At 41.9% G+C, this 26,962-nt stretch overlaps 1 protein-coding gene across 4 annotated transcripts in view; it reads right to left on the bottom strand.

Annotated features, from left to right (window-relative positions):
• SLC35F3 (solute carrier family 35 member F3) overlaps window positions 1-26,962 on the bottom strand; it is a 96,532-nt gene that overhangs the window by 25,116 nt on the left and 44,454 nt on the right. For 2 of the 4 annotated variants that reach the window (XM_083496904.1, XM_083496903.1), the window contains one exon: window positions 35-359. In XM_083496904.1, coding sequence (XP_083353030.1) covers window positions 35-359 — 325 coding nt within the window. Of the gene's footprint in view, window positions 1-34; window positions 360-11,495; window positions 12,030-12,387; window positions 13,115-26,962 lie in introns of those variants that run through there. The other 2 variants (XM_083496905.1, XM_083496906.1) reach the window with 2 other exon arrangements.

Raw genomic sequence — 26,962 nt, 5'->3', positions numbered from 1 at the left:
AGGCAGCACAAGTAAAGCCATGGATCTGCCTTACCTGTATTTTTGTTGTGGAGACTGTTTTTCAGCTGACTTACAAACATGTCCAATGTAATACAAAGGAAAGAATAAAAAGTTCCAGTTTGTTGCAAACCATGTCAAAGTGAAGGGCGCATCAAATTTCTTAAAGGTCAGTTTTGCTAGCTGGGTTGAACCTGACCAGGAGGAGCAGACGCCAAGCACCACCAATACACCCCAGAAAATTTTCTTAAGCTGGGTCACAGAGCATGTCCAGCAACATCGGCTCCCTCTTCCACCAGCTTCCATCCCAGCTTGTGCCTGGGCTTCTGCTGGGGCTGGGGAATCATGGGAACGCTCATCCCCTGCGGAAAAAAAGGGAGAAGACGAGATAAGGATGTTGGAATCAGCAAAGAATATTCTGCACAGTTTTATTTTACAAGCAGCAAATCCTGAGATATTTAATGCATGGTTCTCTACCCAAGTAGAGAAGGTGCAGCTATATACATGCTATACTTCTAAAGCACACCTGAAGCACTTTTTCTCCTTCAAAGAATTCTAGGCACTGCAGTTTTTTATGGGTTGGTGGGAATGGCCAACATACAACTATTTAGTTCTAACAGAGAAAGAAAGAGCCTGGAAAAAATAAGAATGAAGGCTAGAATACAATGAGTAAGGATATTACTGCCAAACCAGCCAGCAATCACAATAAATGCAAGTAGGTATTAAAAGACTTATAGCCAGTCCAAATGTAATATTTACTATGTGTTTGATTGAATTCATCATTGGAGTAGAACCAAAAAACATAACAAAAGAAGAAGGCACCGCTATGAAATGCATATCACACCATTAATATACATATTTGAAGAAAACGAATCTTAGAATTACTAACAGCAGATTTTACTGAGCTTTTACCTGTAACTCAGACTTTATTGGCTTTGCTCTAGCTGAGTCACTTTTTAAATAATCTTTAGAAAGCACCCAGTGACGTCATGGCCATTTAGGAGCAGAAGGAAATACAATTTCTCTTGAAATTTGCTATACCAATCACAAAACATATATATTCAAACTTTACTTGTCCAAGTGTTACATACAACTCTTCTATGTGCACTTTTCAGCCATGTGTTAAATACACTAGCAAAGGTGTTTACACTGCAGAAATACTGTGACACACAATACTTCAAGTATCACTTTACTGTGAAAATGATCTCACACTTCAGGAGTTGAATTCCAAGGATGCTCTTCTGATCTTTTACTGGAAGGAGTAAGGCACATGCCAGACAAAACACACAGCACCATTTTGGGAAGTAGTACCTGGGCTCCCCAAAATGTCTTTCTGTTTGCAGTGAGCATCATTAAAGCTTCCTTACCTATTCAGTAATATGAAAAAAACAAGTGTTGCCTGTTTCCAATGATATGATTTTATACCATGGCATAAATACACTTCAGTATCAAATGGATCATCCATCATCCCTGTACAGCCTACTGTTTAGCCCCTGGTGTGTAAGACCATCTATAATGTCAGAGCAGCACAGCCAATGACAGGAATGGAAACTGTGATATCTGTGATTTCTATCAGTACAAGCTTTTGACTCTCTTGCAAGAGTAAAGCATGTCCAACTGCGATACCAGACTAAGTAAGCCAATAGAATCAAAAGAAGTAAACAAGTAGAGGGGATAGAAGCAAGGAAGAAAGATGAAAGATTCAACCATCTTAGCAAGTATTGCTTGAACTCACTGAACACTAGCCCATAACCTATACAATAAGAATGGAAGTAGCCTACAGTTATGTTTCCCTGAAAACCATGGCCAACTCAAATCCAAATCTGACCTCCTACTGTGAATTATTCCTAACTTCACCTGATTTGGCATCATAACTGCACTCCAACACAGTTCTCTCTCCTATCCCAAACCTAATTCATGCCTTCATAAATATATTTTATCCCACTGTGGAGGTGTTCATGTAAGCAGATCAGTGCCTTCTGAAGCTTTGTTCTTGGGTTTGCAACTTGTGATTTGTCTCAAGCAAGACAAACCATGAGGTTGGCTTGTGGATGGCATGGCTAAGATCACAGCAGTGCAGCAACTGCAGGACTGTGAGAGGAGCACAGCAGCTGTGATCTCCTCTTTGAGAAGCCTCACACTTGCGAACTTGTGCCAAGGCATGGTTTGACTTAGTATTATATGTGAACCTGTCCCCCTCCCTTGTTTTTTGTTCTCCCACACCCAATTTCATATTCTTGGGTCATATTAAGCATCTGCCCAATTACCTGATGCTATGGCACATTGCATATTATATTTCTCCCTCTTTGCAATGCCATAGATTTTGATGCAGCCTCTGTAGCACAAGAATGGGAGACCGGCTGTCCTCCAGCTGTCAGATTTCAATACCCAGCAGCAGCAGCCAGCTTGGGAAGGGGTGATGGAAGTTGCAGGCTGGTGTGGAGGACTCCCTGGTCCTGAATAGGGTAACTGTGCCCCTGAAGGACCAGGTGCGCAGCCTGGGAGTCATTTTGGACTCACAGCTGTCCATGGAGGCACAGGTCAATTCTGTATCCAGGGCAGCTGTCTACCAACTCCACCTGGTACGCAGGCTGAGACCCTACCTGCCCATGGACTGTCTCGCCAGAGTGGTGCATGCTCTAGTTATCTCCCGCTTGGACTACTGCAATGCGCGCTATGTGGGGCTACCTTTGAAGGTGACTCGGAAACTACAACTAATCCAGAATGTGGCAGCTAGACTGGTGACTGGGGGCGGCTGCCGAGACCACATAACACCGGTCTTGAAAGACCTACATTGGCTCCCAGTACGTTTCCGAGCACAATTCAAAGTGCTGGTGTTGACCTTTAAAGCCCTAAACGGCCTCGGCCCAGTATACCTGAAGGAGCGTCTCCACCCCCATCATTCTGCCCGGACGCTGAGGTCCAGCGCCGAGGGCCTTCTGGCGGTTCCCTCATTGCGAGAAGCAAAGCTACAGGGAACCAGGCAGAAGGCCTTCTCAGTAGTGGCACCCGCCCTGTGGAACGCCCTCCCACCAGATGTCAAAGCGATAAACAACTACCTGACATTCAGAAGACATCTTAAGGTAGCCCTGTTCAGGGAAGTTTTTAATGTGTGATATTTTAGTGTATTTTTGGTTTCTATGGAAGCCGCCCAGAGTGGCTGGGGAAACCCAGCCAGATGGGTGGGGTACAAATAATAAATTATTATTATTATTATTATTATTATTATTATTATTATTATTATGGTGCAGCAACTTCTGGAGGGCCACAGACTCCTGCTGCATGTAGTGACGGCAATCAGCACTACTGGTTCTGTGTCATCCTATGCCATCAAAAGACACTATAACTAACAGTAGTAGAAAGAGGAGGTGAGCCATGCATCTTATCTATCCAGATATTCCCAGACACAGCATAGGAAAGCTAGCAAAACTATGTTATGCATCCTTTTCTGGCAGTACACTACTGGGCAGGAACATTACTTGCAAAAATAAACATGCTGCCATTGGACTAAACACACTAACCAAAGTGGGAATGGATGTTTTGAATTATTGTTTCATGTACCCTTGTCTTTGTTTAACAGAGACTAAACAAATGGCCAGCTTTGAGAGTCCTGACTATCTGACTGATTGTATACACACACTGTGGAAGGATTAAGTGCACACACTAAAAGGAGGGTCCTTTGCCCTTGAATTGTAAGAATCACCAGTAGAAGATGTATTTTAACAAAACTGATGAACAGCTTATCCCACAATAAATGTTGAAGAATTCCAGATCCTATGTTGTTTTTAATCAGAGAGGCTAACAGCATCATGAGAGTTGCTTCAGTCAAGTCTATGTGATTAATATTAGATAAACATGAAGTAAGGAGCTTGAAAAGGATCACAGCTAGAGGCTGAGATTCCTGTGCAGAGTTATACAAGAATAAATCCCAGTTAGTAAGCCAGATTTAATAGCAACATAATTAATTTTGTTATTTAGTAACTAGAAGAAAAATCTTAACTCTAAAGACAGGATGATGAACACAGAGAGTAGTCTGACATATCTGTGCAAACTTTAAAAAATATATTATTTTGCCTTAAGAGCTGGATTGGAACTCTCTTAAGTATTCTTGTCCATTGAGTTTTCTTGGCAGGGATACTGGAGTGGCTTGCCGGTTCCATTCTTAAGGAAATTAGCCCTGAGTGCTCACTGGAAGGACAGATCGTGAAGCTGAGGCTCCAGTACTTTGGCCACCTCATGAGAAGAGAAGACTCCCTGGAAAAGACCCTGATGTTAGGAAAGATTGAGGGCACAAGGAGAAGGGGACGACAGAGGACGAGATGGGTGGACAGTGTTCTCGAAGCTACAAACATGAGTCTGACCAAACTGCGAGAGGCAGTGAAATACAGGAGTGCCTGGCGTGCTCTGGTCCATGGGGTCACGAAGAGTCGGACACGACTAAACGACTAAACAACAACAACAAAATGATTAATGTTTGTTATTAGTAACATCATGTTTTTGTTATTAATGTAAGACGCAGTCCCATATTAGAAATATTTGAAACCAGATTCCCTAACAGTGAGCCTTTAATTTGAGAATGCCTTTAAAAACCCCATGTCCATTTATACAACTATTTCTGAAGATCATTCCACACAGTATGCAAGTACACTTTTTACATTTCATTTGACATCTAGCATCAATTACTAGGGAGACCATTAAAACTGCATCAAGTAAACTTTTAGTATTTGCCATTATACTTTCTAAAATCACCACTATTACTATTCTTTAATTGGTGCCACATATCAGTCAGAAGATCTATTTGACTGAATCTTTCTTTATCATGGAAAGCAAAAATTTCAAACACTCTACAGGTGGCATCTTTAACAGAAGAGACAACAGGAAGTACTAGGATTGCCATATTTTGAAGAACAAAAAAAGAAGACACTGTGATGGCCATTCAAAGCAAATAAATGCAATTTGTCTCAAATTTTACCCCTGAAATAGAGGATGTGTCCTGGAAAAAGAGAACACATGGCAACCCTAATTAGTACAAACTCAGCAAGATACATACTGATGGCCAGTAATAGATTCTCTACCTAATTTAAGGAAAAACATTAGTTGCATTGATGCAACTAATTTCGAAGGGCAGCTTAGGAAGGTCTATTTGGAACAAAGAAATAGCAGACAAAAACGGTTTGTATACACCAGCCACTTCTCATTCTCTTTACAGGTTTCCCAGAAAGAAAGAGTCATTGGTTACAATATGTATGTGTGTAACATGTACAACACAAAAATTTAATTGAGTTCTCTTGTTCCGAGTTTCATTTGTAAACAGTGCTTGAAGTACTAGCTCTTGATAAATCAAACAGTGGTTACTTGATCAGCCCCATGGGAGATTGTATAAATCTGCACTTATTATCCAGGATTAATTAAATAGCTGCTGTGTGTTTATGAAGAAGCAAAGTTGATTTAAATATCACTAATGCTCTCCAGCTTAGAATAAAGAACACAGGAGACAAAGAGTAGAGCTTCTTGTTTTTATGGCTGAGATAAACAAAATCTGGGACCTATTGCCCTCATTTTAGATTGGGGAAAAATACAAAAAGTTTACAGTTGTAGACGATACAATGGGTGAGAAGTACTCGGGTAGATATCTCAGAATAATAAAATAAGGCTTTGTCAATATGCTATTGGGAAATAAAATGGGAATCTTTGTGGAAAGATTGATGAAATAAAGATGCACAGTGAATTTGGAGCTTCAGGATGAGGATGAAAAACAGCTATAAAACTGAACTAATAATGAAACTTGGATGATGATAAAGGGATATATTTGGCACGAAGCTCAAATGCACAACAAAATAATAAGAGACTGTGTGTCAGGAAGGAAAAACAGAACTAATTTCTTTTTCATTTAATATGTTTCAACTGTTTGTGGAAGTTATATGTGTTGCCAAAGTTTACACACACTCTCTCTTATGTGTGAACACTCACTGATGCTAAGCCTCAGGGGACAACAGTTAGTTTTCTTATTTCACACAGTGTAAGGATGCCGAGTCTCTCAAGCCAGGTGACCCAGCAGTGAGGCTCTAGTGTCTTGTTGCCTGTCTCACCAAGACAGTATGTCTGCTGAAAAGAGTGCAGGCTGACCTGTGTTGTTTAAAGGTGACACCTGGATAGCATTACAAGCCCTAGCAGTTGACTCAGCACCTTATCAGGAGACCCAGGCAACCAATGTATAAAACCTCAGCTTGATGTTTGAGCATCTTGGTTCCTAGTGAGATCAATGTGCCAGACTAAGCGCCTGCTCAGCACCCTTTCCTATATTCTGCCTTTGCAACTTGGCCACCTGCCTTCTTTTTACTACTCTGCTTGCTCTGGCACATCTGCTTGTTAGCTGCTGTCTCTGTAACCTAACCTTTGCCAGTCTTGGCTGCTTGCCTTTGGCCTCCACCTAGCTGATGGTTGGTTCCTTTCTAACTTTGGCTTCTGATCCTGTTAACAGTCAGGATGCAATTCCCCAGTGAATCCTGACACAGAACCCCATTTCAAGACATTAAAAGTATCTGTTTAAAGGAAAGAAGTACAAACAGAGTTCTGGATTTATAAATAAGCAACAACTTTCGACAAAGGTGCTTTCCTAAGCATTGTAAGTCTCACTGCAATTTATTTTACAGTACACTGCTGATAACGGTATAGTAATGCAAAATGCAAAGCTAGGCATGCTATTCGAACCCTGTGGGAGGGTAAGTGGCTTAGAGTTGGAAAATGATGGTGGTGGGGAACCATATTACCCCCTCCCCATATTTTACCCACTCTAAAAATCTCCTTTCTTGAAAGTTTTTTTTAAAGTTTTTTTAAAATAAACAAAGTTCATTTAAACTTTTTTTTAACATTTAGAAAATCCTTAAAGAAGCAATATCCCAAGCAAAAGGAAGATTGATAATTTATTTCAAGCCCAGGACTTGTCACTGATAAGAAGAATGATAGAAAAGGAATGGCTTTTTGATAAATCAAGGAGGACAAACCTCCTTAATAATAAATATTTTTTTTTAATTAAAGTTCGGATGTCTTCATATGCCACATTTTAATGCTACTGCATGATGGCAGGTGCTGTAGGACAGCAATTCTTCACCAAGAACTTGAAACCTCTTTTAAATCAGTTCTGTTGTTTGCTGGTGCTGTTTTTAATCTTTGTAAACTATTTTAAGAAAAAATATCCCAAGCTAAATAAATAAAGGTATTTCAAATCAATGTGCAGAAATCCTACAATAGGACCATTATTTTTGGCAGACATAGCAGCTGGAAACTAAGTTGTGATAGTAAGGGAGACAATAGAAATTGCAGGTTGTATATTACTCACATTTTTCTAGTGACTGCACCTGAGACTGAAATTCTATCTATGCACAATTATCTGGGAGTAAGCACCATTTAACTCAATGGGGCTTACTTCCAAGTAGACATGCATGACATTATGCTGTACAAAAATGATTTCCAGCCTGTGTTATGGGAAACCCCATGGTTTCTCAATTAGAATATCAATAATGGTGGGGAGTTTCTCTGAAGGACAGTTTGTCCACAACTACTGCAATGTGCAAGCACCACAGAAGACATTGGGCGTGTTTTAGGATATACCTGAAAAAAATGAATATAAATTCTGTGGTGGACAAACTAATGTTGAAAGACAGAAATATTGATGGCCATTGGAAGAAATCACTAAAGACTGAGGAGCTTTAGAATTTCCACCTACTGTGATCTAGGGGCAAATATTCATTGTGGAGTAAGTAGAAATCTGAAAATAATGAGCAGGAAAATGTAAGAGAGCACAAAGCTTTTAGACAGTTGTTTCATCCCCCTTCCCATGTGGTGTCCCACATGAAGGGACACCAAGCCTAAATTTTGAAGCAGCTTCAGTGTGTGTGTGTGTGTGTGTGTGTGTGTATAGTGCTACAGAGGTAGACACACACACAAAAAGACTACACTTGCTGCCTTGAAGAATAATGCACAGGTATGTGAAGTGGTGGTTTTACAGGCTCAGTGGGTATTGAGGAATAATTTGAAATGGCAGTTGTGTACTGGAAAGAGCAGGACGTTCTCATCTCCCTTTGGGGACAAAGAAGGTACTGAACAAGCAAAGAGAGGGAAATGCTTGAAGGCATGAAGGGCATGCATATCAATGAAAGACTCCTCTAGGCACTCCATCTGGTAGGTGCCACATCCACTCAGGATCCAGTTCCTCTGTCTAGAACTGGATCAATCTTACAATGGCCATGGGAGGGGCAACCAGTGAAGCAGCTGCTGACTTCCTGATAAGTTCCTACTGCAGAATCCTAAGCATTTCCATTCTAGCACCATTCTAGTGAGAAAAACTACCACCATAATAGCTTCATGCTTTTGCTGAGGTGAAATAGGACAGAGTACATGAACCTTCTTCCCTCTTGAAGCAAATCATCCCTCAAGCAACCTCTTCACTCATATTTGACATGGGTGGTGCTGTGGTCTAAACCACAGAGCCTAGGGCTTGCCGATCGGAAGGTCAGCAGTTCAAATCCCCATGACAGGGTGAGCTCTTGTTGTTTGGTCCCAGGTCCTGCCCACCTAGCAGTTCGAAAGCATGTCAAAGTGCAAGTAGATAAATAGGTACCGCTCCAGCAGGAAGGTAAACGGCGGCTTAGTCATGCTAGCCACATGACCTGGAAGCTGTATGCCAGCTCCCTCGGTCAATAAAGCAAGATGAGCGCCGCAACCCCAGAGTTGTTTGCGACTGGACCTAAGGTCAGGAGTCCCTTTACCTTTACACGAACCTTCTTCCCTCTTGAAGCAAATCATCCCTCAAGCAACCTCTTCACTCATATTTTCCAGGAAGAAAAATATACTGTTGATAAAATTTTGTACACTGTGTGAAATAACAAGAGTAGCACACTGATTGATAGAAGAAATTGTCAAAAGGCTTTTAAATTCTGCATATTAAGCAGTATATAAATGCCTGAAGTAATTAGATGTGCCTGAATTCCACAGATCCTGAAGTTATTCATTACTGAGTTTCTATTTTTAGCTTTGGAACCTGGGGGGTGGGCAGCTTACTCATGATTACAGTGTTACCCATGATTACAATGGCAGCAGGATTTGGACTTACAACAGCTAAAGATGTCAGGTACTTACTAGCTCAGTTCAGTGCCTGGAGGATGTTGAAACAGTACTAGACAAATTCATGGATGTCTATATTACCTTCTGTATCAAAGGTAGTACATCTCTGAATACCAGTTGCTGGGGACCACAAGCAAGAGAGTGTTATTGTCCTGCTTTTGGCCTTTTCATTGGTATCTGGCTGGCATGTTGGACTACACAGGCCTTTGGTTTGATCTAGCAGAACTCTTCCTATGTTTGGTATTGGAAAGTTAGCCACTAACCAATGCCAACACACACAAAAGCCACGTGAATACAATTCAAGTTGCAGAACACAGAGAAAAACCACAACGTTCTGACATAACTATGAAGCTGACCATTCAAAAAGTGACAATACGACTCTTCCCATTTTTCTTACCTTTAATCTCTATGGCCATGGAAGAGTTCTTAGTATTGTGATGAGACAAAAAAGAACACTTGTTTCCAGCCCAGTGAAGCTTAAAAATTCTCTCTCTTACAACACTGTCCTGTACCTGTCTACTCAGAAATAATAATCTCCACTGAATACAATGGGAATTATTCCCAGTTATATTTACTGTATTTTTTGCTCTATAAGACTCACTTTTTCCCTCCTAAAAAGTAAGGGGGAATGTGTGTGCGTCTTGTGGAGCGAATGCAGGCTGCGCAGCTATCCCAGAAGCCAGAACAGCAAGAGGGATTGCTGCTTTCACTGCGCAGCGATCCCTCTTGCTGTTTTGGCTTCTGAGATTCAGAATATTTTTTTTCTTGTTTTCCTCCTCCAAAAACTAGGTGCGTCTTGTGGTCTGGTGCGTCTTATAGAGCGAAAAATACGGTATATGATTGCATCTGGGAATAATCCCTGTTGAACTCAAAAGGACTTGCTTCTGAATAGACAAATGTTAACAAATGTTCCTTATTTGTTTTCAGCAATGACTTACTTTCTACGTGTCAATCTAGTTTTCCTTCTTTAAACACTCAAAGATAAATTATCGTGGTTTCTATTCCATCCTCTAGCCGTGCAGTACAAGACCTACATATAAGCTACCTCTGTCCTTGTTTCTGTACATTCCAGTTTTTTCCTTCAAGAAGTTATCCTTTCTTGAATTCTCTCACTTCGTCATTGTCTCTTTTACCAACCATTTCTTAACTACAAAAGCACTTCATCAATAAATAACTTGTATAGTAAGGCTGCAAAATACTCTTCAGAGATTTTCAGGAAATGATGGGAAAGACATTGGGGAGGGGAATACTGTAGTTACATGAGGTTTTTTGTTGTTGTTGTTTAAAGACAATTGAGTGAGTCAGACTAAAGGGTCCATCAAGTCCCTTGCAACTCAAATTACATTTACAGCCCTACGTGCCTTTTCATGCTAGGAGTAAGTCACAGTGAAATAAATAAAACTTACTTCTGACTCAAGACATGTAGAGTTAGGGTTGCAAGGCTCAAACCTTTTCTTACTCTCTCCTGAGCCATGTCCCTGCCTCCCCCAACATTATAATCTGACCCATTCTCTTTTTCTGATTTCCTTACTCTTAAAGTCTACTATTACTAGTTTCAATTATTCATCACTTTATACCAAAGAAAAATGAAGACTCTAAGCAATTTAGAACATGGAAAAAAATACAAAACAGTTAAAGCAGTTAAAAGCTAGGTAACAACAATGAATAAACAAAAACAAAAACACAGTAAACAAGATTTCTTGAAGTGCTCCTCCAGCCACAGGGGTGCCAGCTTCGTGCACACAGTTGATCACATGATGCAGTGCACGCACACCATTTGAATGGCAATGCTCATCAACTTTGGAGGGGCCCAGCGCCCTCAAATATTTTATGGGGGTGGGTGGGGTGGGAGAAGGGACCTTGGCCCCTAGGAGTTGGCTCCTATGTCTAGCCATATAGTAAAAAGGTCAAACCTCACCCCACCCTATGCTTCTAGCGGCAGAATCAGCACTTTCCACCACAGTTGCAACAGTTAACTTTTCCCCTTGGCCCCTCTATCTTCTTCTTCGCCTTTCATAATGTCCATCTTTCTCTTTCCCTTCGCCATCCCTGATTCACCCATGCATCCCTCCCCCCCCCCTTCACAGGCGCCCTTCAGCTTCTTCCTCCTGCCCGAGGCTTGAGAGCGTCTCCTTCTCCCCGCCCGGGCTTTTCACGGGCTGTTCTCGCGACGCCCCTCTTCTCCCAGCTCCCTGTATCCACGGCACAGGCCGGCCAGCCTCTGAAAGCCAACTTCCAAGTTCAGCCGTGCGGTTGCCTCAGCTCAGTAGAGCATCTCTCGGAACTGCTGCTGCAGCCCAACTTGAAATACGGCAAGGCTCCCCTGCCAACGACTGGCACCATCCATCTGCCTGGCTCGAACGGGTCCTTTTTACCTGGCATCACAGCTGCTTCACAGACTTCGGTGAGCCCAGGCGACCCGACGCCTTCTCATAAAATTGCGGGCAGAGTTTGGGCTTCGCCTATATCCAGACCCGCATCCTCCGCCCGGAAGCGTTTCCAGAAAGCTCTCCCCTCTCCCCAAAAGGACCAGGACACCGGAGGAGACAGTTCTTAAAGGAAGGCGAGAGCGCAGCAGCCTGAGGGCAGCATCTTTGGCTGGCGGCGAAACGCAACAGAAGGACGCGGAGTTTCTTCCTCGGAATGGATGCCCGCCAAAATTACCTCACATCTTCTCTCCACCCAAACCCCGAAGCGGAGCGTTATGATGCTCCCTCTCCCACTGGTGACGCCGGGCGACGTGGGCTGCGCCCCTGCCAATGCACCAAGTTCCCTCAGGCGCCCCCGGCTCCTTCCCGTCCGGAGGAAACGCCTCGTACCTGACGAGAGAACTTATTGCGGCGAGGGGGCTCCAGCTCCGCTCACTTTTCTCCCGAGAGAGAGGCGAAGGGAGGGAGAGAAGAGCCGGAGGAGACGGGCATCCCCAAAGCCCGCATTGGCGAAAGCTCCCTTCTGAGGGAGTCCAGCCCCCCTCTCCTCCCTCTCCCGCGCCCTTCGCCGGCACAGCGGCGGAGACTGCAGCAGGCGAAGCAGCCCGCCGCTCAGCCCCGCGTCCCCTCAGCCCCGCCACGCCCGCCGCCGTCCAGCCGCCGCAGAGCAGGTGTTCAGCTTCCCAGCGCAACCCTCCCCAAAGGAGCTCGGCGCGGCCCGGCGCCGGCGGGAGCTTTCCCGCCGGCGGGAATGCCGCGTTCCCAAGGCTTGTCTCGCCCTCGAGGAAGCCCGCTCGGAGCACTAGTTTTGCTGCAGAGGCTGGCGCGCCGAAATTACCTTCCACTTTGGTGAGAGTCAGCACGGGGCTGTTGCAGGCGCTGAGAGGGGCGACCCTGGCCGAGTGTTTCTTCATGATGAGCCCTTCCGCCAGTAAGAGCCCGTCAGCCGAGCGCCTACATCCTGACGCCGGCTGGAGCTGAGCGCTCGGCTCCCCGGCCCGCTATCAGCCCGCCTCGGCGGCAGCCTGCCTGCCTGGCTCGCCCGGCCTCGCGTACCTTCTGCTGCTGCAGCAGCTTCTCGCCGCCTCCTCGCCCGCACGCTCTCCTTTACTTGCAGCAAACAAAACGTCACCAGCCCAGCCATCCCCTCCGCCCACCCTCCCTCCACCGGCGGCGGGGCTGGAGCGCCGGGCTCTTCCACACGCTCAGGGAAAGGCTGTCCCCGTTAACAGCCGCAGTTTAGCCTTGGCTGGGTATTCCCGCAAGTGCCCAGAAAGACCGACGAGTTCCTTCCAGGCCCAGCGGAAGAGAACGAGTCCTCAGAGGCAGCTGCGAAGCTTAGAGTTTGTCTCGCCTGTTAACTCGTGAAACTCGTTGTTCAATTAATCTCTGCAGTAGGTTAGCCCTTGCTATCAGGCTGATCCAGAAACTGTAAGGTTCGTCTGAGAAGCTGAGTTCCACGAGGGCAGGGATACTTTGCAATCCATTAGAATGCCTCGATGTAACACTATCCAAGGTACATAGTTGGTGTTCTTCCAATTCACGTATGTATGGTAGGCGTAGTCTTCGCTGAGATATTAGGTAGCTGCTTAAGTGTGTGGCCTTATCTCTGAACGCAATAAAAATGGAACCTTTTACTGTATTTGCACAACCAGTTTCTAAGTAGACCACTCTCATTCCAAAATGAAATCATCTTTAAGCAATTCAATATGTTCATAAAGGCGGTTTTTCTGTAACTAGCTGTTTAATTAACACTTTAGTGGAGCCAACACACTTACTGCACTTAGATCCAACTCTGAAGCAATTATGCTTGCAAAAAAAGGGTTTCCCATAGCTGCCTCTGCTTCTTCCATGTATTTACAAGCACACAGTTTTACTCGCGCCTTGTTTCCACGCACACCTGTTGCAAGATGGGCATATGAGCCCCATTGTGAGATTTCCCCACAGCTTCAGTGTGCCTCTGTTTATACAGTACTAGCATCATGTGAGAAGAATGAACTGTGTGGGATCCCTGACTCCACATGATCAACAGCCCACTGGGATGAAAAAAAGATTTCTTAGCAGAAATCTGAAATTTATTTGAAATTGTATATCTTTTCTTATTGGGAATTTTTATTTTTGCAATCCAGTCTTTTTTAATATATATAATTACAAAATAGAAAGCAAAAACTACAGCATTGCTCCGTTCTTCAAACCTAACAGTTTCAAAGATACCATAGGAATTTTTTTGTTTTTGTGGGGTGGGGGGATCCATGTTGTTGTTTTTACATAAAATCCAGCAACAGTTTTTTCCACTGGGCTCCAATTAACCAGGCGCCTGCTGGTTGCATTCCTCTGTGCTGCTGTTCCTACTTCAGACAGTTGTCTGTCCCCCTTGTGGTTGGAGTTTCCAAATAGCAGCTGAAAAACTAAAGTAAACAAATGCAAGAAAATGAAGTAAAGCCACAGCCAGCAGCATGTCAGCCAGCAGCAAATGAAATGCTGGTATGTGAGGAGATCAGTCCTTTATACATGCAGCAACTAAATTTTAAAGCCAATGTGTTCACACCATAGAGCAAGAATAGTGGCACAGATCCATTTACAGATATTCATGAAGTATGTAAGGTTCAAAATCCTTTCTTGGAGATCTTTCAGGGAGGACTATTTTTCCTACTGGTACTGCAAAGATCAGTATATCCTAACACACATAGCTGTCAACTTACAGATTTGAAAATAAGGGACCAGCAGCCAAAATAAGGGACCTGCAGCCTCACCTGTTCCAGGCACTCCAGTCTTCCTGTCCTCCTGCAGTCTGGTCAAACTCATGCTGGTAGCTCAAGAACACTGTCCAACCAACTTTGTAACCAGAGGTTCAACTGAATACAATCTGAATCACATGCACCACAAGGCCTATGCAGCCTCAACTTAAGATGGCTCCCCGGCCTGGCTTTGCACTGCAAAGTTTGCAGCAGCACATGCAACAAAATGGCATCCAGCATTCAAAAACCCCCTCAGCTTGCATTAACTAGCCACACACAAGGCATGCAAGCTCCACCCCCCAGTCGTTCTTAGACTTCTTATTGGGTGAGTAACACAGCCAAACAACACAGCTGGAGCCTCCCTGGCTGGCAGAGAGGGAGGGAGAGGAGCTGCTTCCTTTGAAATTTAAGGGACATCATTTAAGGGACATTTAAGGGACATCCATCAATAAGGAACAGCAGCGGGACATGGCGCTGGAATAAGGGACTGTCCCTTCAAATAAGGGACACTTGACAGCTATGCTAACACATCATAACTGGTATTGAGGTAGCAAGAGCAGCAGCAGCATGCTTAAAATATTCTTATTTAATCACCTCCCACATATATGTCTCAATACAATGTACAAAGGAACAAGGGCACTCTATGGAATGTGAGCACCAGCATCCAAGCCACCTGTTGCCACCTATTCCACTAGTAGTTTAGACCATATTATAAGGAGTGGGTGTCTAATATCAGCAACTAACTTATCACCATTGCCAATTTTTATCTGTACTTCATAATTCTTGACATGTCAGATTAATTTTTTTGAAGTTAGTTGTAATGATAGGACTAGTCACTGATCACAGGGCAGAGATGCATATGGTGAGATAAATGTATGCTGTGCAGAATTTCTGGATCCCCTCTTTGCAAAACCAGCCCCATTCCCTGTGCTAGCCAGTAAGCCACCTTAGTGGCTCTGCTTGTCTTCCATTGCTTTACAGGGAGCTGCTATGGGTCTTGGGAGTGTGCAGCACATAACCCACTTCCCCATCTTTGAAGAACAAGATGCAGTGAAGTAATTAACAATGAGCTTAAACTAAGCTAAATCACTTTAATGGGACTGTGGCTCAGGCTGTTCACCAATGTAGACATAACAGTAGGAAACTGCTTGCAAAAATAGTAAACTACTCAGGAAGTAGTCACCATTTTCTAAATAAGATCATCATACATAAAATATTGATATCACACACTTCTCCATTGTCTTCTGAGACAGTTGGTTGCCAACATATTTGATAATTATCTTATGGCCATAATCTTTCTTTCTTTTAAAAATGAGTGTACTTTTTATTTAACTCCTCTTCTGATTGTGAGATCACTATATTATGATTTCAAATATTCATTTAGCTAACTAGTGCTGTCCATGTATATTAATTTATAAAAGGAAGGAGACAAAGGAAGGGTTAGCACACAAACTTTACACTACAAAAGGTCTTATATTTTACCAGTGGCATCTCCAGTTAAAAGGATCAGGCGTTCTTGACACTGGTCTTATTTAAAAAATGACTGGACATAAGAAAGTAAAGAGATTTTTCTCCAAGTCCTGTCCATACATATCCTTATTCTTCCCAAATAATGTTGTAGTACCACAGTGATTCATGAGTTCTGCAGTCTCACAACCTCTCTAACTCTAGCAGTCACTTCAATTTTACTTTTTGATTATGGCAAGTACTGAATCATTAGTTCTTCAGAATTGCATTATATACCAGGATATGTTGCATGCAAGCATCACTGTCATCAAGAAAGGGTATGCTGCATTATTTAAGTGAAAAAATACTGAGGTGGGTGGGTGGATGGATAGATAAACAGACAGACAGACAGATGATAGGAATAATCATTCATTTTTTGGGAAAGGATAATGAAATTGTATTATTTTCTGTATCAAAGTATGCAATGGAGAAAGCATGTGCCAGTCAATAAGTGAAGCGCAGCTACTATTCAACATCAATACAGCAATTCTTCTACAGTATATTATAACGCAAGTCCTGACAAAAGGGATCCTGAGAAAGCTTTTAACAACTCACACTGAATGAACACAGTGCTCTCATTTTTAAAATATAACAACAACCTTAAGATCTTTTCATATGCCAACTATCATATTTGTTACACAAACATTCTTCTGTATACAAGATTAACATTCAGTGTGATGGATACACAGTTGAAATATTAGCCAGCCACACACAGGACCATCCCAAGACATTTTGTCTCAGGTGAAGGACAAGAGGACACTCTCTCCTAATTCAGAAGCTTACCAGACTGGCAATTGAATCTAATGCCAACACTGATTATGGGATGGGATAGCATCCCTCAGCCCACCTGATGCAGCATGCTAAGCTAGGAGGCCATGTGGCAACAGAACGGAATTACCAGGGGCTGTTCCTAAGCATCTACCACCTGAGGTGGCTGCCTCACTCTGCCTAATCATAGGGCCTGCCCTGGTCACACAAGATGGCCTGATCAGTAACAAAAGGTTCACATTTTGCCTGTAATATTATAAAGCTGGCATCGTCAGTCACTGATTGGTTGTACATCCTTGTTCCCACAGTAAGCCGTACACATGGGAGGAGAAGGAAACAATATTCCAGATGTATAGGAAAATGTGTTTCACACTTGGGAACATAATGGTGGTTTTAGACATGCAGAAGTTGCAGCAGAATGCAAAGACCAAACTGACCACCAGGCTCCAACAGCTAGCCCATTTCCCTGGCTATCTCTAAGTTTATATTTTCTCTCCACCCTGCTACTAGGAGTCCTGTCTTCTTCAAGCATCCACCTCCCACTCCTTCTCCAACCCATTGCTCCATTTAATGCCACCTTCCTGTGCTTCTCCTCAATCTCCTTTCTCTTTATACACTGGTATATAAAAAATACATTTGAACTATCAAAATCTTGTCACTCTGAAAACCTGCTTTATATACCAGAATGATGGCATAAAAACTGTGGGAAAATATGAATCACACAGACAGCATGATTGTTGCTTTGGCTGCTTGGTGCATGACTCAGTAAGAAGCATTGTAACGTATTAACAGCTGCCTTAATGCTGCTTGAATGCTGGCAGAGAAGCTTAACAACACAGAGTTTTAAAATACTAACTTAAAGATTTATGCATGACCTCCTTAAAAACTTGCATCAGCAAAGCAGTCAACATAATGCATGTATTGTTTAAGGACCAGACTCAGTTGTGCTCAGTGAATTATCATGTTAGACATCAGCAGAATCAGGCATTCTAGATTCAACAATAATAAACCTGAATACTGCATTCATCTGAAATTTCAGCTTAGCTTTTTTCCAGCATGGAAGCTGCCCTTAGGTGCTAAGCATATGGTAAATTACACTGTTCCCAGCACTGACAGAATGGATGAGGTTTCCATACCATTAGCCAAATATTCAAAAGGACTGGAGATGGGTTATAATATCCATAAAATGAAGGCAGGATATACAGGCAATAAGTCCTGCTACATTTAAAACAAATACTTCATAGTACAACATTTTGCTGTCAAAACCTGGGTTTTCACTAAATACTAAAACTTCTTACCATCAGACTCAACTGAAATTAATTATTATTTAGATAAGTCTATTTTTTGATTAAATATTATATATTATTTTATTTTGATTATATATTATATATTTATTTTTATTATATATATTGTGGTGTTTTATGTTGAACCTGTTCTGTGAACCACCCTGAGCCCTCTGTGGTTTAGGGTGGCATATAAATTTAATAATAATAATAATAAATGCACAATAGTTTTTGCTAAGCCATCTGTGACCAGGAAGTTGCTTTGTGGATTCAAATCCATATTTTGGATACATAAAACTAGCAAGAGCTAGGGAGCCATCCACACCAGTTTAGTATTCATTCCATTTTTTTGTTAGTTCTACAACTATATGTCATGTGCAAATGCAACTCACAACATAGGAAGCTGCTTTGGCCTATCTTGCTGTGTATTGTCTACACTGAGTGGCAGCAGCTCTCCAGGGTTCCAGATGGGGGACATTGCCAACTCTACCAGGAGAAGCTGGGGCTTAAACTAGGGACCTTCTATAAAGCAGATGCCCTATGGTCCTTCCTCATGAGCTGATTTGGAAGCCAACTGTTATTTTTGGTTGCCCACAAAGGACTCTGGCCCAGCAGGTCTCAGTATAATGAGAAAAGTGAATGAATCTTGTACTGCTTTGTCATTTGATTATAAATTTGCATAAGATACTATATATTTGCATAAGATATCATTATCTATTAATATATTATGCAAATAGCTCTGGGAAATTGTTCTGACTACACATAAAAAGCTGTATAGCAATCTTTATTTTTTAAAAACCAGGTATAGCTTGAACTTTTAATACTGGTATTGATAACTGAAAAGGGCTGCAGACAGAAGTGCGTATCATACAACATATAGCTATATGTATAACCCCACTTTTTTTAACTGCACTGAGCCTGAGGAAAGCATTCCATGTCACTCAGAAGCTCACATACCACATCATGAACTGTCATCCTGATGAAGGTCTTATTTTACTATCCTTCAACTTTCTTGTTCTTCAACATGTGATCTTAAAAGTTCCACTTTAGCTAGGTATTTACCACTTAAAACACCTTTTTTCAGGATAAAAGTTAGATGAGTTAAATGCAGCAAAACAGGACTGCTGCTCTAAATTTTGGTATTTTGCACAGGTTTAGAGTTTGAAATTTCCATATAAAACTATCTCTCTCTGTTCTTCTGCTCAGATTATTTGGTTGATTTATCTCTGAGAAAATCTTGCTCATTTTGCATGCAGAGGATTGAAAAAAAGGTCTAAATAGTTGTTGCTTTAAAAATTTAGCCTGTTGACATTTTCAGCTTGGTGTACGGAACCTCAGTCAGAATGTAGTCCTCCAGGGATATCTGTCTGGCTCTCAGGACTCTGACCGAGCCATGTCCCTTCTACAGGCCACACCTCTCACTGGACCTGGGACTACATAATAACACCTACGCTTTTTCAGCTGCATTGGCCATCAGTTCATTTCCAAGCTCAGTTCAAATGCTAGTTTTGACCCTTAAAGCCCTTCACTGCTTGGGACATAGAACCTCAAGGACCACTTGCTTGCGCACAGGGGCATCATGTGAGTAGGTGCCAGGAGGCTGTGGCCCCTGGCACAAATTTTTGTGGGAGTGTGAACCAGGCACCCCCCATAGGGGTCCCCAGTGTAGCATGGTGCTCCTCTCCACCGGCCAAGGGCTGTGTTGACCCGCTTGGCTCCCTGCTGTGTCGCGCTGCTTTGCTCCAGTGGGGGTGGGGTCGCTCTGCCAGCATTGGCAGCGAGGGTTGGGATGCTGCCTCCCCCACCAGGTACACACACACACCCTGGGCACCAACAACTGATGCTACGCTGCTGCCTCCATATGTGTCTACCTATAACACCAAGGCCCTTCTTTGGGTGCTCCCATTATGGCAGCTATCTACAGGGGAAAGGGCCCACTCAGTGGTGGCACCCTGATTGTGGAGCCCTCTCCCTGAGGAGGTTCACCTTAATGTAAATTGGATGACCTTTTTATTTCCCCAGCCTTTAAAATCCTCTCTATGCCACTTAGGTTTTTTTTAAAAATTCCATTTACTCTTTTCATGCGTTTCTTTTATATTTAAATGTTTTCATGTTTTTGTTTCATTTGCTTTATCTTAATTTCATACCCTCCAACTTTCTCTGATGAAAATAGGGACATCCTATTCAATAATAATAATAATGATAATGGCAATAATTTTATTATTTATACTCCACCCACCTGACTGGGTTGCCCCAGCCACTGTGGGTGGCTTTCAACATATATAAGAACATAATAAAACATTAAACTTTTTTTTAAAAAAACCTTCCCTATATAGGTGTCTTCCCTTCAGGTGTCTTCTAAAGGCTATATACTTCTCCTTGGCTTGGAGGTCACATAATTCCATAACCTCCAACATTTCTCTGATGAAAATAGAGACGTCCTAAGGAAAAGTGGGACATTCCAGGATCAAATTAGAAACCGGGACGGCTTCTGTAAATCAGGGACTGTCCCTGGAATACAGATATACATGGAGGGTCTGTAATTTAACTTATTGAGTAAGCCATTCTGGGAACTTTTTGGAGGGTGGGCTATAAAATAAATAAATAAAACAAACCAGGTATATAGGTGTCCACAAACAAAACACAATGACCTGAAGAACTAAGTACTGTACTCCTGTTGCAAAGGTTGCTAAGATTCAGTGTAACAGCCCATACTTTCTCTACAATTTAAAGCCTTGACAAATCAAGGATGGACACATCATATTAAAAACAACCATGGAAGCAGTTTCAGGTATGTTCTCATTTCCCCTCTGCTGAACGGCAAGCATTAGTACTGTGCTTTCATTATTTTTTACCTTGGACCTCTAGCCTTTAGGGAAACCCTACAGTGCAAATCCAGAACACCTCTTTTATTTTGGAGACAGTTTCTGCTATATTATTTGTAAGAGCAGCTGCTGAGAAATGAAATTTATGCAGAGAAGCTTTATTGCATTATGTCTAAGTTTAATATTGAATTCTGAAGACTGGCCTGATTAGAAAAGAACAAGACGTCATTTTTAATTTCCAACTGCTCATTCCACAGTGGGAGACCGGAATTAATATATTTTTTACTACCGAAATGCAGTCAGACTGCAGAACATAGCCTATTTCAGGACTGTGCTGGTTGTTACAGTTTAGTTTTCAAATAAGATTTTTGTCCAATGCATGACAAACTGAAAATCTATTTTAGAGACAGCCAGGTACCTTTAAGGACATGCTGTATTATAATCATGTACACATACCTTCCCAACTGGATGTCAAGGTAGCTATAAAATCTGTGTGCATACATTCCCAAACTGTGTATTTTGTTTGATCAATTAATTTGTATACATCACAGAACTCCAAATTAGCTTTAATTGTACAACCTGAATTCGCTGGTAATTGAATCCCACCTGGGAAGGCTACTCATGAGGAGTAGATTCAAGAGATGACTGCAGGCTGCTACATGCAGCAAATCCTTTATCAGCTCTTCGATACATCCTTTATGGTAAACTGATCCAATGTTCCTTGCAATGTCGATTCAGACGTTACACTGAATATTGTGGGGAAATAGGTACTTCTTTAATCAGAGACTTACTTTTCCTGTAACAAAACAACTCCACCCAGAATGTGAAGGAAAGTATACTAGCATAATAAGACATTTGATTTCATGACTATACCTTCAATTAACTCCCTGTTATACATTAATTTGACTGCAAAACACAAACAAGTTATTCCAGAAAAATGACTTATCAGCAATTCTTAACTTTTTTTTGCAACATCATTGCTTTAACTACCAAACAAATGAAAAAAAGAGAAAAAGCTATCTACAGATTAGCAAGTGCAAAAGCACTAAACATGAGGGCATATCATTGGATGAAGGGCAGTATAGGAATTTAATAAATAAAAACGTATTAAAATGTTCAGGTGATAACTCTAAAATTATAGCACATGATCAGTGTTATATATTACATATATTCATCTCTTAATCCATGCTCCCTCTGCAACTGCTTTCCTAGTATTGAAGACCTTCAGAGAAGTTCATTAGAAATCTCACTGATCGTCTTAAAATGAACTTCAGAGTAATTAAAGGATCCATTATTTGACTAGTAGCCTAATTATAAAGTCCCATTGACTAACTACAGTGTACATTTATAAAAGTCTTTCTAAAGAGAAGTTAACAAAGCTGCTGCCTATATATACCGTTTGCAACACCTGAATCACCTGCAAGTGCTAATCTCATAATAATCATTGCATCAGTTAATGGGAGGCTTGCAGCATGTAGCTTAGACCTTAAGTGCTGCTGATACTCTAATTCTACTTATTATTGGAGGCTGCAGAACGAGCTCTTTAACACTTGACAACCTACCCAGCTTTGAAATTGCATTAGTGCAGCAGAACGCCTAGGGTTCAGGGAACTTGGGATGCAGCAATTGCCAAGGGGCATCTTGCCAGATACAAGGTCTTGCACAAGTTAAATGTGGGCACAGAGGATAAATCAGTCAGGAATAATGCAGAACACAATCTTATTCATTTCAACAGGATCAGACCCCTCCCCCCTTTATGCTATGTTGAAATGCAATGCTCTTTAACCTCGTTAAGGCTTAGGTACATTAAAACCAATTAACTCAGAGTGTACCAAGCCTGGTCAGGTTAAGAAACAGAAAGCAGTAGTGCACTGCTGGTGGGAGTGCCACAACTGACCCAGTGCATCTATGCAACCTCACCACCACTCTGCTATTGGTAGAAAGCCTGTACTCAGTTGTGCACTAGACCAGTAGACATATGCTCCTCCTGTGCATATGATGGAAGCTGAACTATGGAGCAAATACAGTGGTACCTCGGGTTACATACGCTTCAGATTACATACACTTCAGGTTACACACTCCACTAACCCAGAAATAGTGCTTCAGGTTAAGAACTTTGCTTCAGGATAAGAACAGAAATCGGGCTTTGGCAGCACGGCGGCAGCAGGAGGCCCCATTAGCTAAAGTGGTGCTTCAGGTTAAGAACAGTTTCAGGTTAAGAATGGACCTCCGGAACGAATTAAGTACTTAACCCAAGGTACCACTGTATGTGTATGCTTGATTCCCATGATCCTTTCATCCTAAAGGGATCATGGGACTGAATCTACATGCATATAGATGTATGCAAATATGTGCCATGTCATACATTCTGTGTGGTTGGGGGCATGGCGCACACATGTCCACTGCTCTGCCACTTATGTATACAGGATTCTTGCCTCACCTGTGTGAACCAGCCCCTGGTTTCATAAAAGTGCTTTCATTATATCGGATTTACTTTTATTGCTGCAGCATATTTTGAGAAGGCCAAGGGCATGTAGTTAAGATGCATTTTTGATAGCTCTAATTAAAAATGTGACTGAGCTCTTTTTATTACCTAAATAGTGTGCCTCATTATATAAGAGACAGCACAGTTGTACTCTGCAGCAGATGTAATTTGGAATATTTAGCAAGAGTGCTTAAGAGCAGAATTCCCTGAACATCAGTAAACCAGTATTCCTGGCAACTATGCATCATATAGTAAATTCACTATACAATTACAATACTGGGCTAGAAGAACAAAAAGAATGCTTAACCTTTGGCATTCCGTATAATAATAATAATAATAATAATAATAATAATAGTTTATTATTTACACCCCACCCATCTGGCTGGGTTTCCTTTTGTTTTCAGATACAGTGATAATCCCTCCCTATGTGACACTCCCCCCCCCCCAGCTTCACAACTACCACCTTAGCTTGCCCCATCCCAATAAGCATAGTGTCATCAAGAGGACACTACTGCCTCTGCCCACCCCGTTATGGACCATTGCTTTGTGAAGGCAATCAACCAAGGTAGATGATGTTGCCAAGCATGGTGCCCCACTGGAAGGAGCTCATCGGCTGCATTGTTGCTTGCAAAAGACACACTATGACAGCAAAGTGTATTACCATAATACTACCTTGCTGCTTGTTGGGACCCGGGTGGCACTGTGGTCTAAACCACTGAGCCTCTTGGGCTTGCCGATCGGAAGGTCGGTGGTTCGAATCCCTGCAATGGAGTGAGCTCATGTTGCTCTGTCCCAGCTCCTGCCTACCTAGCAGTTTGAAAGCATGCCAGTGCAAGTAGATAAATAGGTATTGCTGTGGCAAGAAGGTAAACAGTGTTTCCGTGCAAGCCTGAAAGCGAGATGAGCACCGCAACCCCATAGTCGCCTTTGACTGGATTTAACCGTCCAGGGGTCCTTTACCTTTACCTTTTTTACTTTGCTGCTCCATAAAAAGAAAGAGAGTGAGGCATGCAGAGTATCTAGAGTTGTTAGGCTACATGAATTTTGGTGTACTAGGGTTCTTCTATATGAAGGAATATATATATAACAGACAGCAGTTAACTACTGATTCCTAGACCTTGATCCTGCAGCTCCTTCTTACTACTATTGTCAGTTACCTGCTCTGCCTGCTCTGAGCAATGAGAGAGCAGTTACCTCTGCAAACACCTTGTCCTTTTCCTAGTTAGCAGATACAAAACTCACTATGGTATTGAATATGTTGATTTGGTAAAAATCATATAAATGTATTTATGGAAAGAATGAAGAAATATTTCCTGCACTTTGTTAAAGAGAGACAAGCCTTCTTATGATGCCTATGAAGAGAAATGGCTCTTTTCAAGCCACTGTCCCATAGCATTCTCCGTTTTTGCTGAAATTCTATTCATTCAGAAATGCTGCTAATGCAACATCACAGTCAATGAGTCTGAGCCACCCTATATAAAATTTAATTTCTTTTTCCGATTTGTTTAGTAGGCACCAAATACCCAGCCACTTAACAATCTCACTTCAAGAGCACCCACTTGTATACATTTGTGAAAGAGGGAATAAGTAATGAAAAGCACACATGAAAGGGAAATAAAGATCGGCACAAGGAGCAAAGCAAAATGAAATCCAAAAAGGGTGCTGGCTGGTACCACACATCTGTACCCAGTAAAACCTGGAAGGATCTGATGCACATTGTACTACTTAATGCAGCTACATTAAGTAATATAATAGTCTTAAGTACTGAAGTACCATCATAATTGGTACTTGTACTGAAAATTATGTGATTAAAAGAGCACTGGGAATAATTAAAATACGATCAAGTTTCACGCAGACCTATTATGCAGAGACTTCCTTTAGGCATTCTGTAGCTTGGCCACCAAGGAGAGCACCAATGAACCATTAAGCTGACATAACAAATCAATCCTCTTGCCAGAGAAACCAGTTTGAGAGGGAGAAGGAGATGGTGCTTGCAAGGAAAATTGCTATAGTTTTGAATTTTGTTTCTGGTTGACAGGGGTGCTATGTGGTTTCTTAACTTTATAATCCTGGTGGAACTGAACAAATGTGTTAATCTAATACTGCTTGCATGTTTATTATGGAACCCTCATATTACTTACCTGGCATGCATGTTCCTAGATTTAAAATACCATTAAGTCACCACTAGCCACTTCTTAATGTGTAGACTACATTAAGGATGCTGTATTTTTTTCTTTCTTTGGAGAGGGGACAAGTAAACTCCATCCTGCATAATCAATCACATGACAAGGAACACACACACACACACACACACACACACACACACCATATGAATGGTAATGCCCATCAACTTTGGGGAGGCTACTCACTCAAATATTTTAGGGGACCTTGGCCCCTCGGAGTTTTCTCCTATGGCTGACCTATGGCTCCTATGACAGTATATGGCAAGCATCTACTGGCTTGGATCCAAAGAATCTCTAGTGCAAGTTCTTCTAAATGCCACTAAACGGCCTCGGTCCTGTATACCTGAAGCAGTGTCTCCACCCCCATTGCTCAGCCCGGTTCCCTCATTGCGAGAAGTGAGGTTACAGGGAACCAGACAGAGGGCCTTCTCGGTAGCGGCGCCCACCCTTCAGATGTGAAGGAAAAAGGCAGCTATCCTATCTTTAAAAGACATCTGAAGGCAGCCCTGTTCAGGGAAGCTTTTAATATTTAATGCTGTACTGTTTTTAACAATTGATTGGGAGCCGCCCAGAGTGGCTGGGGAAACTCAGCCAGATAGGTGGGGTATAAATAATAAATTATTATTATTATTATTATTATTATTATTATTATTATTATTATTATTGCCTCCGTTTCGGGTCTTGTATCTCCTATCACCGTGTGAGATCTCTTCCATCTGAACATTTCCCCTCAAGACAAAACTTAAGTTTCCAATTTTGTTTTGTTCGGTTTTGAATGACTGCATTTATAAAATGACTTATTGAAACCACTTTGGATGAATGCTTGTTCACCCATTTGTTATTTTCGGATCCAGCACCTAGAACAGTATATAAATACTAAATAGCATTGGAGACTCTATTCTAGATTTTCTAACATTAATGTTTCTCCACTTTGGGTAATGCATTTATTATTATATTCTACCCACATTGTCTACTTTTATTATTGAAATATACATGCAATAAGGTGGACCACATATCCCAACCTATATAAGCTGGATGCAATATAGGGCTAACTTGTGTATAGTGCTACTGAAATGCCATGTTGTGTAACATTACTTGCATATTAGTGTGTGTTAAAATCACAGCTAAGTGGTGCTACTTTAAGATAGTCATATCTGTAACTCTAAGCAGCCACTGTGTGAAATATATATATAAAACACCATGTGTCTATTTTTACAGTTTCAGTGTTGCCGCTGTTGATTTTCTTGACTTTTAGAATATGTTTGTATATAGTGCTTTTCTTCTTGAAAAAAGAGTGCCTGTATTCACCATGAAGTTGGTACAGTAAGTATCACATTTCTAACCAGTGCTTTTCTTCTGGGGTGTGCGCCGGTACTGCGTACCCTTGAGTACCCCCAGGGGAAAAGAGCACTGCTTATATGCCATATTCCATAAAATATGATTGCCCTGTGTCAAAGTTCCACTAAAGAGCATGCACATGGCACACAAAAAACAAACCTTTCAAAAATTTTATAATGTACAAAAATAAAACAAACAAAAAAGCCCCAAACCAATAATACATTAGAACACACAGTAGGAGAAAAGCACACTGTCAAGAAAGCCTAGTCTTCTGGTGCCATCTTGTG

The sequence above is a fragment of the Podarcis liolepis genome (genome assembly GCF_965112155.1).
Source record: "Podarcis liolepis genome assembly, chromosome: 3".
Lineage (NCBI taxonomy): Eukaryota > Metazoa > Chordata > Lepidosauria > Squamata > Lacertidae > Podarcis > Podarcis liolepis.
This window is presented reverse-complemented; position numbering and strand designations above follow the sequence as displayed.